This window comes from Dipodomys merriami, unplaced genomic scaffold (assembly GCF_024711535.1).
Source record: "Dipodomys merriami isolate MVZ:Mamm:240054 unplaced genomic scaffold, mDipMer1.0.p SCAF_6, whole genome shotgun sequence".
In the NCBI taxonomy this organism is placed as follows: Eukaryota; Metazoa; Chordata; class Mammalia; order Rodentia; family Heteromyidae; genus Dipodomys; species Dipodomys merriami.
This window is the reverse complement of record NW_027206179.1, coordinates 6688675-6703051: the sequence shown is the minus strand read 5'-3', so window position 1 is coordinate 6703051 and position 14377 is coordinate 6688675. Positions and strand designations below refer to the sequence as shown.

General features: G+C 56.2%; 3 protein-coding genes across 3 annotated transcripts; 2 read left to right on the top strand and 1 right to left on the bottom strand.

The window, feature by feature from the left end:
- The first annotated feature begins 1493 nt into the window (after positions 1 to 1493).
- On the top strand, positions 1494 to 3139 carry Pcp2 (Purkinje cell protein 2). The gene is made up of 4 exons (XM_070002384.1): positions 1494 to 1545; positions 1653 to 1767; positions 1899 to 2023; positions 2959 to 3139. Exons 1-4 carry the CDS (start codon positions 1543 to 1545, stop codon positions 3076 to 3078), a joined length of 363 nt encoding a protein of 120 aa, XP_069858485.1. The 5' UTR covers positions 1494 to 1542; the 3' UTR covers positions 3079 to 3139.
- A 7-nt stretch (positions 3140 to 3146) lies between these two features.
- On the bottom strand, positions 3147 to 4641 carry Pet100 (PET100 cytochrome c oxidase chaperone). The gene is made up of 4 exons (XM_070002385.1): positions 4509 to 4641; positions 3811 to 3897; positions 3617 to 3649; positions 3147 to 3307 (listed from the first exon to the last, which is right to left on the bottom strand). The coding sequence occupies exons 1-4, from the start codon at positions 4533 to 4535 to the stop codon at positions 3224 to 3226; spliced, it is 231 nt and encodes a 76-aa protein (XP_069858486.1). The 5' UTR covers positions 4536 to 4641; the 3' UTR covers positions 3147 to 3223.
- Positions 4642 to 4839: 198 nt separating this feature from the next.
- On the top strand, positions 4840 to 13502 carry Xab2 (XPA binding protein 2). The gene is made up of 19 exons (XM_070002383.1): positions 4840 to 4913; positions 6176 to 6324; positions 6625 to 6748; positions 6947 to 7144; positions 7837 to 7971; positions 8049 to 8213; positions 9358 to 9502; positions 9696 to 9847; positions 9931 to 10050; positions 10167 to 10298; positions 10399 to 10530; positions 10614 to 10727; positions 11872 to 12034; positions 12121 to 12311; positions 12400 to 12522; positions 12686 to 12857; positions 12980 to 13109; positions 13192 to 13301; positions 13382 to 13502. The coding sequence occupies exons 1-19, from the start codon at positions 4863 to 4865 to the stop codon at positions 13441 to 13443; spliced, it is 2568 nt and encodes an 855-aa protein (XP_069858484.1). The 5' UTR covers positions 4840 to 4862; the 3' UTR covers positions 13444 to 13502.
- The last annotated feature ends 875 nt before the right edge of the window (positions 13503 to 14377 follow it).

The following is a 14377-nucleotide window of genomic DNA, read 5'->3' as shown; positions in this document are numbered from 1 at the left end:
TAGTGTCAAATAGGGGAGAGGAAAACCATTGAAGGAATGTCCCTCCTCCAAAATTACCAGTGTCTTTACCAAAAGGCCTCATGGAGACAGGGACACAGGGTCCCATCTCCCAGGCTCGAGGCTAGGAACACCAAGGACTTGTGACAGCCCCTAGCCAGATGGAGGACATGAAGGAAACTTGAAACCAAAGAAGGAAATAGCCCTTTTGACACCTTGATTTCAGACTTCAGAACCACGTGACAATGTATTTCCATTGCTTTAGGCTCTGTTCTGGGATACTTTTGTTCTGGCACCCATGCACAGAGAGTTTGGAGGGATCTGGATGAGAATGCCTCAGTAGCCAGGGTTTATTCGAGAAGGGACTGGCTTCCAGAACTATCTTAGGAGAGAGAACAGAGCTCCCAGAGCAAGATGGACAGAAGACAGGGGATTTTCTTGTTTGGCTTGGGGTGAGCAAGGAGACCTCAGGGACAGAGAAGGGTACGGTGGCCAGGAGACAGAGCTGGAGCTAGACCTGCTAATGGTACCTGAGGGCAGGAAGAGACTCTACTTTCCTCCTCTGAGACACCTTGTGGATAGCAACTGCTTTCCTAGCAAGAAAACCCACAGGTGCTTGTGGGGCAAAGGCCGGTAGGGTGGGAACATCTGGATGGGCTGCAGGCTCCGCCCTCCCATTGGCCAGTCTTCTCCAACATCGGTCTGACTTCTTCCATCCCCCACCCATTCTCCATCCCAGAGTCCTTGGGGCCAGATGCTTGTGGCTGGCCCCAGCAATGTCAAAACCCATGCTGTCCGGCTCCTGACCCTCACCCAGGCCCAGCATTGGTCTGGCCAAACAATTATCTGGATCATCTTGATGGGGCTTAAGCTTGCGTGGGAGCAGATGGGGCATGAGCTGGGGATTTGGGACTCGGGGGGGAGTATCTATCCCCCCATCCACCTTAGCATTTAAAAAGGTTCTCTTTGGTGCAGGACCAGGATAGAGGCCAGAAGAGTAGACAGAGTGCAGGCAGGGCCATCATGGAGCAGGAGGAGAAGGGACAGGAAGGAGGCTCAGAGTCCTTGGGCGAGGTAAGAGGGGACCCACAGCACTCCTCCCCCACCTCCTCCAGCTCCCATGATTGACAAGACTAGTTAATTTGTAGGGCACCTAATTAGCAAGCAAGTCTCCAAGGTCCTCTGACCCAGTTGCCATTGTAGAGAGGTGGGGATGGGCAGAGGGGCAGAGTGCCCACCTCTATTCAAGACAGAGTGAGGGGCTCTTGGTGCTAAATCCTCCCCTCCCCCAGGAGATGGCAGGTGCTGGAACTTAGCCCTAGTCACCTAGTTTATATTTCAGTCCTAAGTCACCCCCAGTTGGGGCCACTTCTGGTCCCAGCCTAGGCCTTGGGAGGTTGTCACTGCAACCTCTCCCTTGCGGCTGCACCACGTGAAGTGGCTGGGCTTGCTGCAGCCCCTGGGGCGGGGGCGGGGGTCAGGATTGAGAAGGAGCCGCGTGTCTCATTCAGAACAGCTCTGCAGAGCAGCAGATTGACAAGGACCATGGTGAGAGCCAAGCCAGACAGAAAGGCAGCCCTGGGTTGGGGTGGGAGGCAGCTGGCTTGGAGGGCAGGGGTGATGTCCCCACCTGGACCAAATGTATCTGTCTCCAGGCAGGCTCACCAGATCAAGATGGCTTCTTCAACCTGCTGAGCCACGTGCAGGGCGATCGGATGGAGGAGCAGCGCTGTTCACTACAGACTGGACCCAGCCAGACCCCTGAGAGCCGTGAGCCTTGGCATGGAGGGGGGGCAAGTGGGGCAAGAGTACTGGGGGTGCTCAAGGAGGCCTGTGGGGATAGGGTGGGATCCTCCGGAGTCTTATGTGTGTATTCACACTCATGTGTTTCTGTTTCACAGAGGGTGGCTCTGCGCCTGAGATGGACAGTCTCATAGACATACTGGCCAGCACCCAGGGCCGCCGGATGGATGACCAGCGCGTGACCATCAACGCCCTGCCTGGCTTCCAGCCCATTGGCCCCAAGGTAGGTGATGTTTAGCCATCTGCCAGGCTGCCCTCTCTAACGCTGCTCCCCAACCCTGACCAGGAAGGAATAGGGCCTCACCTCTCCATCTGTGCATCATCTGCCCTGAATTCAGATGGGAAGACTAAGGTGCTGACAGGGCTGAGAGAGGCTCAAGGTCATACAGGGACCATGCTGGAGTCAGAGCTGTGGTTGGAACTTGTAGTTCTTGCTCTCACATCTTTAGGGTTCAGGGAGGCCAAAAGGAGAAAACAGGCCCCTTCCTGGGTTCTGATTGAGCCCCCCAGGGAGAGTCTGAAACCCACCACTGCACACCCAAAATCATCCTACATGTCAAATAAAGGTACACCCAGAAAATATCCTATTGCCAGGTGTCCGGTGCTCGTACCTGTGATCCTGGCTAAGATCTGAGGATTGATATTCAAAGTCAGTCGGGGTAGAAAAAGTCTGTGAGACTCTTAGTTCCAATTAACCACCAAAAAAGTCATAGCAGAGTTGTGGCTCAAGTGGTAGAGAGCTAGCCTTGAATGAAAAAAAGCCAAGTGAGAATACAAGGCCTAGAGTTCAAGCTTCAGTGCTGCAATCATAAAAAGAAGGAAAAGGAAGAGGAGGAGGAGGAGGAGGAGGAGGAGGAGGAGGAGGAGGAGGAGGAGGAAGAGGAGGAGGAGGAGGAGGAGGAAGAGGAGGAGGAGGAGGAGGAGGAGGAAGAGGAGGAGGAGGAGGAGGAGGAGGAGGAGGAGGAAGAGAGATAGAGAAAAGGGAGGGAAGGAAGGAAAGGGAAGGGAGGAAAGAAAGAAGAAAGGGAAAAGGAAGAAAAAGAAAATGTTTGTGAGGACAGAGGAGTGGGACCCAGATCCCACATATACCCTCTCTTGAACCCTTTTGCCACCTCTGGCCTGTGCCTCCCTCTGTCTGACCCTTCCTTTGATCCACAGGATGGAATGCAGAAACGAGCTGGGACCCTCAGCCCTCAGCCCCTGCTCACCCCTCAGGACCCTGCTGCTCTTGGCTTCCGCAGGAACAGCAGCCCCCAGCCCCAGACACAAGCCCCTTGAGGGCCCGAGTTGATCTGGGCCTCTCTGGGCCCCTGAAAAACAAACAATAAAAACATTTGCACACCAGGAACCAAGAACTGAGTATGTGTTATTTTGGCAGGGGCGGGGGGGGGGGTAGGGGTGGGAGGAGTGATTTAAGGAGGCCTCAGGAGCTCTGCTGTGCAGAATGAAGGAGTTTCTCTTCCCGCTGCTTCCGTAACCGATCCTTGAATCCTTCTAGCTCTTGACGCTAAGGAAGAGGATTAGATGGGATGTCGAGGAGGGGGCCACACCCTCAGGTTCTGGACCAACACTTCCCCATTACCCTGCCCCAAGCATCAGAGTTTAGTATTTACACTGGGAGTCCTGTGTCAGTTACAACCAAGGAATAAATGAGATCAGCTTCATCTTTCAGGAGGGCAAGAAGGAAGCTATTTGCCTGTCTACTCTCAATTCCCTACCGATGGCTGAAGGGGATTTTTTTTATTTGAAAGCCCTCATGGCCATAGCAACCCAGTTCCCTCCCTGTCTCCGTGGAAAGGAAAATTAGGTTACTTACCTGGCTTTCCTTCTCAGGGGGCCACAGCTCCCTCTATGGGGGAAAAAAGTCACAGATGGGGGCATGCATCAGGAATAGCCAGAGCCCCCATACCCAGGGCAGGGTTGGCTTATGGAAGGCAGACAATGGTCACCAACGGCATGATTGCCCCATGCCCTCTGGAATGAACCAATGAAAACTCTTTTTATGCCCACCTTACGTAGTATGACAGAGTCCTCAAACCACTCGGCCTGATTGGAGACCCAGAACATAGCCACGGGGAAAGTGAGGTACAGTACCATCTGCCAAGGCAAGGGGTGGGTGAACAGAGCCTAGAGGACAGACACATCCCCTTGTCCCTAAGTGCCATCACCATCATGACAGGGGATTGACACCGTAAAGCCTGGCCCTCAGAATGTTGGAGGCTGGGTAGCTCTAAGTCTCCCTCTTAAAGAAACATACACAAGTCTCAGCAGCACAAGAGCCCCTACAAAGACACCTTCCCTGAGATCTCCTTAGACACCCCTGAATCAGATTCTAGGAGCACCCCCAAGCCCCTCTAGCCCTAAGCCTATGAGACTCCCCATCAGAGGCACACGCCTGCCCACCATGAAGCTAGAGATTTCCCCAAGGTCTCAAGCCCTCCTTCCTCTAGACGCCCCCCCCCCTTCAGCTCACCCCTCTGTGAAGTCCTTCCTCCCGCCATCCCTCATGGGTTTCCCAAACCCAGAAGCTGCCCTCCAAGCTCCTTCAGCCTAGCGCTCCTCTTTCGGGTTTCCAACTGTAAATGTCCCTCCCAGATCTCGAGTGCTTTCTCTATGGGGGTTCCCCGCTCTCTGAAGCACCCCTTTCCACAGCCTCATCCTCAGATCTAGGAACAGCTGCCACCTAAGTTATTTCTGGGATCACTGACCCGAAACACCTCCAATTTCACCCCCATCTTCGCATCTCAGGGTCTCGAAGCTACTTCCGCCCAAAGTCGACCCTCAAACAAGACAGCGATTCATTGGTGTTGCACCGGAACCACTCTTAAAAGCTGATTAGTCGAAGACGCCTTGGTTGACGTCATCTTCAGGCGCCTCTTCTCAGCTTCCGGTCTTTGGCTACGCCTGTGGGTGGTGATGGGGGCGGGGAGAGTCAACAACGCGGTCAAAGCTGTCAAGAAAGGTGTAGCCAATAGGAAACGAGTCTGTTTCCCAGGGGTCGGGGCTTAAGTGAGAGACGTCATTAGCGCGCGACTTTTGCCTGTGTCTGGAGAACCAGGAAAATGGTGGTGATGGCGCGACTCTCGCGGTCCGAGCGGCCGGACCTTGTCTTCGTAAGTCCGCAGCGGGATACAGGGGTGGCTTACGCGTCGAGGAATTAAAACCTGGATTCAGCCGAGGGTCTGAGCCTGGAAGTCCGTGGCTTTAAGCTAAAACTGATTACCAAGGTTGGGGCGGGGGGGGGGGGATGTGCCTACATGTCCTGTCTAGGAGGAAGGATCTGGTGCCAGACTTAGATACCTCGAAGCCCGAGGAAATATCTGCTGTCGTGGGTAAAGACCTGGAGTTTCTGGTGGGGTCGTAAATGGGATTGGGGTGGAAGGAAATGGCATGACTGGGGTCTTTGCCTGTAGGCAAAGAACTGGTAGGATTCTGGCTTACGGGGCGAGTCCCAGGTGTTCTGGGCAGTCGTTCAGACCGTTCAGGTTTCTGGGGTTAAGGCTTGGTGACCCCGAAGTGTGGTGAAGAGATCTCATGATGTGGTGCTTGTATAGTGATGGCCAGTTCCTGAAGAACGGAAGACTTGGGATCTGGTTTTAAAAGGCCTGACACTTTCAGCAGAATCTGGGTGTCCAGAACTAAGGGCCATACTGCTTCTTTGGAGATGAAGGCTTGGTTTCTAATCTCTGGGGCAGAGTTGAGCTATGTACTGGGCAAGTGGAATCCCGAGACACCCCAAATTTGGTGTTTGGAACTGAAATAAAGATCTCATATGGGGGGGGGGTGCTGGGAAGGTGGCTCAGTGGTAGAGTACTTGCCTCGTATGCATGAAGCCCTGGGTTCAATTCCTCAGTGCCACATAAACAGAAAAAAAGCTGTGACTCAAGTGGTAGAGTGCTAGCCTTGAGCACAGAGAGGCTCAGGGACAGTGCCTAGGCTCTAAGTTAAAGCCCCAAGCCCGGCAAAAAAAAAAAAAAAAAAAAAAAAAAAAATCTCCTAGCCTGGTCTGGAATGGAGATGAGTTGGTACCGGAAGACTGAAGGACAGCCAATGGCTTGGTGTTTGAGATGAGCTGTCTTGTGACCAGAGCCCTTGTGTCTAGGAGTCTGGTGATGTGGGCCAGGCAGTGAACAGTGGGCTTTAGAAGGCCAAAGCTCATTTTCTAGATGGTGGTTTTGTGATCTGCATTACAGCCCAAATGACTGAGAGGTCTGATATCTAAGTTGGATGGCAGGGGGGTTTATTGTGAGGGGCAAAGTTTAGAAGCAGCATCTGGTACCTGGCTAACAGTGGGCAGTGGAGCCTAGGATCTTAACATGAGCCTGGAGTTTGGGGGTCATGGGAAGTCACTACATTCAGACTCTGGCCCTGATAGGAGGAAGAGGATCTTCCTTACGAAGAAGAAATCATGAGAAACCAGTTTTCAGTCAAATGCTGGCTCCGCTACATTGAGTTTAAACAGGGTGCCCCAAAACCCCGGCTCAATCAGCTGTATGAGCGGGCACTCAAGCTGCTCCCCTGCAGGTATGAACGGTCTAGTGTCCCATCAACCCTCACCCCTCCTTGTTCATACTCCAATCTATTTTAGGTTCCTAGTGATGGCAGGGTGCCCCTGGATTGACTATCACCCAGTCAATCCATACCTGAGCGCACATGCTCTGACTGGTCTCACACCTTCCCTGACATTTCAATCCTTCCCCCTTTTCCTGAGACTGTCAGCCCCCCTCTTCAGTCCCTTTTTCTATCCATAATTGCCTCCTGGGGCTAGGAAAAGGGTTTTAGGGATCCATCACCTATCAGTGTCTGCTTCCTCCTGTTCCCCAGCTATAAACTCTGGTACCGCTACCTGAAGGCACGTCGGGCACAGGTGAAACACCGTTGTGTGACTGATCCTGCCTATGAAGATGTCAACAACTGTCATGAGAGGGCCTTTGTGTTCATGCACAAGGTGGGAGACTGGGCAGAGTGGAGGGGGCCCCTGAGCTCAGCACAATTGGGATGGATAATTAGAGTCAGTAGAGTGGATTCTGTCCTGGAGTTGGGAGTTCTGGGTGTTGCTGTATTTATGTCCTGGGTGTGTCCAGGCCAGGGAACGTACCCACAGCTCAGGCCTCACCTTCACACACACTCACACCCCCATTTCCAGATGCCCCGTCTATGGCTGGATTACTGCCAGTTCCTCATGGACCAGGGACGCGTCACACATACCCGCCGCACCTTTGACCGTGCCCTAAGGGCCCTGCCCATCACCCAGCACTCTCGCATTTGGCCCCTGTACCTGCGCTTCCTACGCTCCCACCCGCTGCCCGAGACTGCCGTGAGAGGCTACCGGCGCTTCCTCAAGGTAAGTCTGCCAGGTGGGCCAGTTCCCTGAGTCATTGGGAATGACACTGGCTCATGGGGACGAGATGGTAGTATAGCTGTGGCTCAAGTGGTAGAGTGCTAGCCTTGAATAATAGAAGCTCAGGGACAGCACCCAGACCCTGAGTTCAAGTGCTAGGACTGATGTGTGCATGTGCCTGAACACACACACACACACACACACACACACACACACGCATGTGCCTGAACACACACACACACACACACACACACACACACACACAGTTGCCACTTGCCCAGAAGGAACATCTAATGTAACTGGGCAGACAGGGCTGAGTGTATGAAGCAGACTAAAATGGTAGTGGTAGTGAGAGCCACGGTTCCCAGCAGTGAGCACCGGGAGCACACACTCAGAATTTGTGAAACCCTTTTTACAGTGCTGTTTTGGGGGTGGGGGTGGCGCTTATGACAGAAACAAGTCCTAGACAGTGCAGACTAGACTACCAGAGGCTAAACTGGACACATCAGGACTGGACTTAGACGAGTGGGGTCAAAGCTTTTCTAGAAAAGAGGGCAAGATTGAACCAGTCAGGACTGAGGCTGGGCCACCGGGAAGCTGGGGCCGGGTCGGAATGGCTGGCCCAGGAACTGGTGGGTGGCCCAGAGCCCCAGGATCCGGATGGAGGTGTGGCCCTGTACCCCACTGACTCCCAGCTGAGTCCAGAGAGTGCCGAGGAGTACATCGAGTACCTCAAGTCGAGTGACAGGCTGGACGAGGCCGCCCAGCGCCTGGCCACCGTGGTGAATGATGAGCGCTTTGTGTCCAAGGCTGGCAAATCCAACTACCAGGTGGGCCTGCGGGTGAGTGGGCAGTGGGTGGTCCCCGCCTCTGGGACAGAGACTGAGAGTCCCCTGTTGTCCTGCAGCTGTGGCATGAGCTGTGCGACCTCATCTCCCAGAACCCAGACAAGGTGCAGTCCCTCAATGTGGACGCCATCATCCGCGGGGGCCTCACCCGCTTCACCGACCAGCTGGGCAAGCTCTGGTGCTCGCTGGCCGACTACTACATTCGCAGTGGCCACTTTGAGAAGGTGTGTGGCCCCCAGGCCTCAGCGCGGGGTTGGGGGTGGGGCGGGTGGAAGGGCGCGGGGCAGGGGACAGGTGCAGATGTGTGATGTGCATACACATGCCCATGTCCAGCCAGTCAGGCATCCACCATCCTGCCAGTCCTTTAGACCAGTGTGCCTTAGGGAAAGGGGGAACAGACTGGGGTTCAGGTCTGGCTCTGGTCTCAGCCCTCTCAACTTGGGTGTTCCCTGTTTGCAAATGGAGGGAGTGACGGCCACTCTTCACCTGTGAGGGGCTGGCGTGGTGACAAGGGTCACCAAGCAAGCATCTGACACCAAGATATTTTTCTCCGGGCTTTTGCAACTGCAGTTGCCTTGTCCTCTGGTGGCGTGCTTGTACCCGGGGACAGGGCACCCCTGGAGAGCAGCTGGGCCCCGCTGCTGCAGCCTAAGAGAAGGTGGGAGCAGAGGGGAGAGGGCCAGGTCAGTACAGTAGGAGAGCCAGGCATCAGTGGCTCATGCCTGTAATCCTTGCTACTCAGGAGGCTGAGATCTGAGGATCGAGGTTCAAAGCCAGCCCGGGCAAGAAACTCCATGAGACTCTTATCTCCAATAAAGCACTCAAAACCAGAAGTGGCACTGTGGCTCAAGTGGTAGAGCACTTGCCTTGAGCTGAAGGGCTGAGAGATAGTGCCCAGGCCCAGCATTCAAGCCCCATGACCAACAAAACAAAACACACAGTAGGAGAACAGGGTTGGGGGGACCCAGGGGATAGGGAGGTGGGGCTCAGCTCTGTTTGGCGAGGTACAAGGAAACAGGAGCTGGAGAAGGGCCAGGCAAGGAGGTGGGTGGTTAGGCACAACATTGGAGTCTCCGAGGGCCAGCTGAGGGCAGGATTCACTCAGGATGGGCTGGAAGGAGATGGGACTGTTGCTGGGTGCCTCGTGCTTTACGCACTCAGTCAGGTGAAGTGTCTCTGCGACCTCAGTTTACCAACGAGGCCCCGAGGCTCCCCATCATCCCACTGATCAGAACTTGCAAGGGCTGGAGGGCAGGGGGAGAGGTACCTCAGGAAAACTCCACTCTTATGTTAGACTAGGCAAGGGCACTTTTTGAGGTGCCCGTGGGTGGGGTGGTGTCTTGTTCTCACTGCGCCCTGTGTCCTCAGGCCCGGGATGTGTACGAGGAGGCCATCCGCACAGTGATGACCGTACGGGACTTCACACAAGTGTTTGACAGCTATGCCCAGTTTGAGGAAAGCATGATCGCTGCCAAGATGGAGACGGCCTCGGAGCTGGGGCGGGAGGAGGAAGGTGAGCGTGGGCACAGGCCTGCCATGGCTAGGTAGGCCTGAGTGCTTGGGTTGGGTGGATAGTGGCACTATGAGTTCTGGAGTGCCCAGGATTGCAGACCCTTTAGGCTTAGGCCAGAACCTGGTAGGACGGGACAGTAGGGGTACAGGTGGCCTTGTGCCAGGGCCATGACCCCCTTCTGCCCGGCTCTCAGACGACGTGGACCTGGAGCTGCGCCTGGCCCGCTTCGAGCAACTCATCAGCCGGAGGCCCCTGCTGCTCAACAGCGTCCTGCTGCGTCAGAACCCACACCATGTGCACGAGTGGCACAAGCGCGTGGCCCTGCACCAGGGCCGTCCCCGGGAGGTGCGTGGTGGTCCCCAGCCCTGCCCTCACCCACACTGCCAGGGCCTGGCCATCCAGCCTGACCTTGATCCTCCTGCCCACAGATCATCAACACGTACACCGAGGCAGTGCAGACTGTAGACCCCTTCAAGGCCACGGGCAAGCCCCACACATTGTGGGTCGCCTTTGCCAAGTTTTATGAAGATAACGGGCAGCTGGATGATGTAAGCCCCGTGCGTGCGTGCGTGCGTGCGTGCGTGCGTGCGTGCGTGTCAGAGAGAGAGAAAGCAGTTATTTTTCCCTCACAGGCCAGCAAAGTCTCACCCACTCACTCCCACAGGCCCGAGTGATCCTAGAGAAAGCCACCAAGGTGAACTTCAAGCAGGTTGATGACCTGGCCAGCGTGTGGTGCCAGTGTGGTGAACTGGAGCTCCGGCACGAGAATTATGACCAGGCCTTGCGGCTGCTGCGGGTAAAAATCAATCGGGGATGGGGGCTGGGGTTGTGGGGGGTATGTGGGCAGCCCCTGTACACCTCCCTGCCCTCTTCCACCCTCACTTTCTTCCCTGCAGAAGGCCACAGCACTGCCCGCCCGCCGAGCCGAGTACTTTGACAGCTCAGAACCTGTGCAGAACCGCGTGTACAAGTCTTTGAAAGTGTGGTCAATGCTCGCCGACCTGGAGGAGAGTCTGGGCACCTTCCAGGTCAGCTGGTGAGCGCGGGGAGGAGCAGCGCCCATAGCCAGTCAGTCCCTGACCTGGCCCTAACCTGGCCCTTTCCCCCTCAGTCCACCAAGGCCGTGTACGACCGCATCCTGGACCTGCGCATCGCCACACCACAGATCGTCATCAACTATGCCATGTTCCTGGAGGAGCACAAGTACTTCGAGGAGAGCTTCAAGGTATGCAAACCCCCCCCCCCCCACACTTCGCCCTCCAACACAGGCAAAAGCAGCAGAAAAAAACTTGCTTCAAGCTGGGTGCCAGTCACTCACGCCTCTAATCCTAGCTACTCAGGAGTCTGAGATATTAGGATCTTGGCTGGAAAGTCAGTGAGACTCTTATCTCCAATGAACAACCAGAAAAGTGGAACCACCAGGAAGTGGAGCTATAGCTCAAAGCGATAGAGTGCTAGCCTTGAGCAAAAAAGCTTAGGTCAACACCAGGCCCTGAGTTCAAGCCCCATGACCAACCAAAAAAAAAAAAAAGAGCAAGATGAGTCCGGGCTGGATCCTTCCAGGGCTGCTCTCTGTGTGGCCTACAGAAGCCTCTTGCCCTATGTCTTTCTTCATATGGTCATCTGTGTCCTGATCTTTGTATTTTGGCAGTACTTGAGTTTGAAACCATGGCTTTTCATTCTTACTTGACTTGCTTAACTGGCAGTTTATCACTTGAGCTATACCTCCAACCCTGCTTTTTGTTGTTGTTGTTTTGCTGGCTAATTTGAGATAGTGTTTCACACACTTTTCTGCCTAAATTAGCCTTGAACTGTGGTCCTCCAGATATCAGCCTCCTGAGTAGCTAGGAGTACAGGCATGAGCTCAGCCCCTAGTTCTGATCCCTTCCCCTAAAACCAGCAGTCTAATCCCTCCTTGATTTAGCTACATTTCCTCATTTCTAGCTGTGCTTGTGTTTGGGGTACTGGGCATCTAGAACTCAGCATACAGGTGTGCTAAGCAGGTGCGGAATCCTGCCCCCTTGTGCAATGGGACTATACTGGTCCCTGCTCAGGTGATAGGTTGGTGGTGGGGGTCCTCCTGTCTCTGTGGTGGGGTCCACCCCAATGCTGGGCTTGTGAGGATGCCACAGGCAGACTCCACAGATCGGGGGGTGGCACAGGTGTCCCTAGCCCCTCTGCCCTGCTCTCAGGACATTACGACCATGTCATGTCTGCAAAGGTGAGAACCCACCACCTCTAACCTCAGTGTCACGTAGGAGGTTCCAGACCCAGGTGCTTAGAGCCTCAGTACACCCCTGTTCTTGCATCCTTGGGGTCTGTTGAGGGACACAGACCAGATGCAGACATTCCCCGCTCCTTTGGGACAGGCGTACGAGCGCGGCATCTCCCTGTTCAAATGGCCCAATGTGTCGGACATCTGGAGCACCTACCTGACCAAGTTCATCGCCCGCTACGGGGGCCGCAAGCTGGAGCGGGCACGTGACCTGTTCGAGCAGGCGCTGGATGGCTGCCCCCCTAAATATGCCAAGAGTGAGGAGGCTTGGGAGGGCTTGCCCTGGGAGGTTGGGGGGACCTGGGGACACAAGGCGGCACCACTGATCTCTATGCCATGGTAGCCCTGTACCTGCTGTATGCACAGCTAGAGGAGGAGTGGGGCCTGGCCCGGCATGCCATGGCCGTGTACGACCGCGCCACGCGGGCTGTGGAACCTGCCCAGCAGTACGACATGTTCAACATCTACATCAAGCGGGCTGCGGAAATCTATGGCGTCACGCACACGCGTAGTATCTACCAGAAAGCCATCGAGGTGCCTGGGATGGGGGGGAGGGGCAATGAGAGTGTGGCCAGCACCCTAGGGTTCCCTTCCTAACCCCATCCCCTCCCTACACCCCAAGGTGCTGTGCGATGAGCACGCCCGGGAAATGTGCCTGCGCTTCGCTGACATGGAGTGCAAGCTGGGCGAGATCGACCGTGCCCGGGCCATTTACAGCTTCTGCTCCCAGATCTGCGACCCCCGGGTAAGCCTTGGGCTGAGAGGAGGTCAGGATGGGCATCAGGGAGGCTGCAGGTGAGCACCTGTGTCTCTCACACACACATGCGCATGCGTGCATGCGACTTTCCCCTCGTGTCTCACGTACGCATGCGTGTACATGTCTCACCCCCCCCCCCCCATACACACAGACCACAGGGGCCTTCTGGCAGACGTGGAAGGACTTTGAGGTGCGGCATGGCAACGAGGACACCATCAGGGAAATGCTGCGGATCCGCCGCAGCGTGCAGGCCACCTACAACACGCAGGTCAACTTCATGGCCTCTCAGATGCTCAAGGTGTCGGGCAGCGCCACGGGCACTGGTGAGTATCCATTCGCGCCCCCCCCCCCCCCCGGCTCACCCTCCTCCGTGCCTGTACAGTGTGTGGTGGCTGATGTGTCTGGAGGGGGCCGCCCTTGGCATCTGAACTCCCCTTCCCTCCAGTCTCCGACCTGGCCCCTGGACAGAGTGGCATGGATGACATGAAGCTTCTAGAACAGAGAGCTGAGCAGCTTGCAGCCGAGGCCGAGCGGGACCAGCCCTCACGGGCCCAGAACAAGATCCTCTTTGTGAGGTGAGGAGCCAGGTGAGAGGGGGAGCGGGGGAGGCCAGTGGAGAGCCCCCCAGCTGACAGCAGTATGGCGCCCTGCCTCTAGGAGCGACGCGTCCCGAGAGGAGCTAGCGGAGCTGACCCAGCAGGTCAACCCCGAGGAGATCCAGCTGGGTGAAGATGAAGACGAAGACGAGATGGACCTGGAGCCTAATGGTCAGTGGCCAGCCAGTAGCCAGGGGCAGGGGCAGGGCGGTGCCCAGGGGAATGACCGTCCTTGCCTGCCTTCCCCACAGAGGTCCGGCTGGAGCAGCAGAGCGTGCCAGCTGCAGTGTTCGGGAGCCTGAAGGACGACTGACCCCCCCCCTCCTCCCTCTCCCTGCATCCCTGTAATACAGCCCATGTTTGTAGTTTGTACATCATGGCCTCAGCTTCCTTCCTGCAGCCCAGGTGCCCAGGGGTTGCCAGCTCAGAGGTCCTGGCCCTGGGCCTGGATTGGCTGGCACGGGAGGCGGGGCGAGCCGTGGCAAGCCAGGCAGACACCTTTACCCCACACAGCCAGTTCTGGGAGCCATGCAGCCAAGCGCTCTGCCCCTACCCCAGGCCTGGTATCAAGCTCATCTGCAAGGCTCTCTGACCCCAAGCCGGGGCGGGGGTGGGGGGCGGGGGCGGCTCCTGGCACTGCTACTCGGGTGTCACCAGCCCCTGCCCACCCAACCATTCCAGGCTGTGCTCCACCAGGCAAGGAGCCCTGCACAGTCAGGCAGGCTCCTTCCGGCTCTGGAAGCTGATTAGCAAAGGCACTTGCACCCCTGGCCTGGTGCCAGGAGCCTGGCCTCACCCACAGGGCAAAGAGGGTGTGGTCCTCTCTGTGGGAAGCCATTAAAAGGTTTTAAGCTATTAAGGGGCTTTAGGCTTCAGGGGACTTAATCAGATTTTTGCTCTGAGCAGGTAACCGGCTGTCATGTGGGCAGGAGGCAGCTGGAGATGAGGAGAGCCCTGTCTACCCCCTCCCCATTGGCTTGGGCCCACAAGGCAGTCATGGGACCCGAGGGAGTGGGGCCTCAGGGGCAGGCGACACGGATTGGGCTGTGTTGATGGAGGAAGCACCTGGGCCCTCCACCTGAGACGCCCAGTAGAAACTGGATCCTTAGCTGTGGGGCTCTGAGCAGGGAAACACTGGGCTCCCCAGCTCAGAGGCGGTGTAACTGAGCCTAGAAATGCAGGCAGACAGGCTGCAGGGAAAAGTTCCAGTTTAGAAATTGGCTGTAGACCAAGTGCCAGGAAAGACC

What these genes read in the sequence shown, in the direction of transcription:
- Pet100 (XM_070002385.1), bottom strand. Translation starts at nt 4,535, where the DNA reads ATGGGGGTGAAATTGGAGGTGTTTCGG. An exon ending in ACTCTGTCATACTACGTAAG is followed by an intron (nt 3,650 to 3,810) that starts GTGGGCATAAAA and finishes TTTCCCCCATAG; the next exon opens with AGGGAGCTGTGGCCCCCTGA. An exon ending in CCCCTGAGAAGGAAAGCCAG is followed by an intron (nt 3,308 to 3,616) that starts GTAAGTAACCTA and finishes CCTCTTCCTTAG; the next exon opens with CGTCAAGAGCTAGAAGGATT.
- Pcp2 (XM_070002384.1), top strand. An exon ending in CAGCCAGACCCCTGAGAGCC is followed by an intron (nt 1,768 to 1,898) that starts GTGAGCCTTGGC and finishes TCTGTTTCACAG; the next exon opens with AGGGTGGCTCTGCGCCTGAG. An exon ending in TCCAGCCCATTGGCCCCAAG is followed by an intron (nt 2,024 to 2,958) that starts GTAGGTGATGTT and finishes TTTGATCCACAG; the next exon opens with GATGGAATGCAGAAACGAGC.
- Xab2 (XM_070002383.1), top strand. Translation starts at nt 4,863, where the DNA reads ATGGTGGTGATGGCGCGACTCTCGCGGTCCGAGCGGCCGGACCTTGTC. An exon ending in CTCAAGCTGCTCCCCTGCAG is followed by an intron (nt 6,325 to 6,624) that starts GTATGAACGGTC and finishes CCTGTTCCCCAG; the next exon opens with CTATAAACTCTGGTACCGCT. An exon ending in AGAGTCTGGGCACCTTCCAG is followed by an intron (nt 10,531 to 10,613) that starts GTCAGCTGGTGA and finishes TTTCCCCCTCAG; the next exon opens with TCCACCAAGGCCGTGTACGA.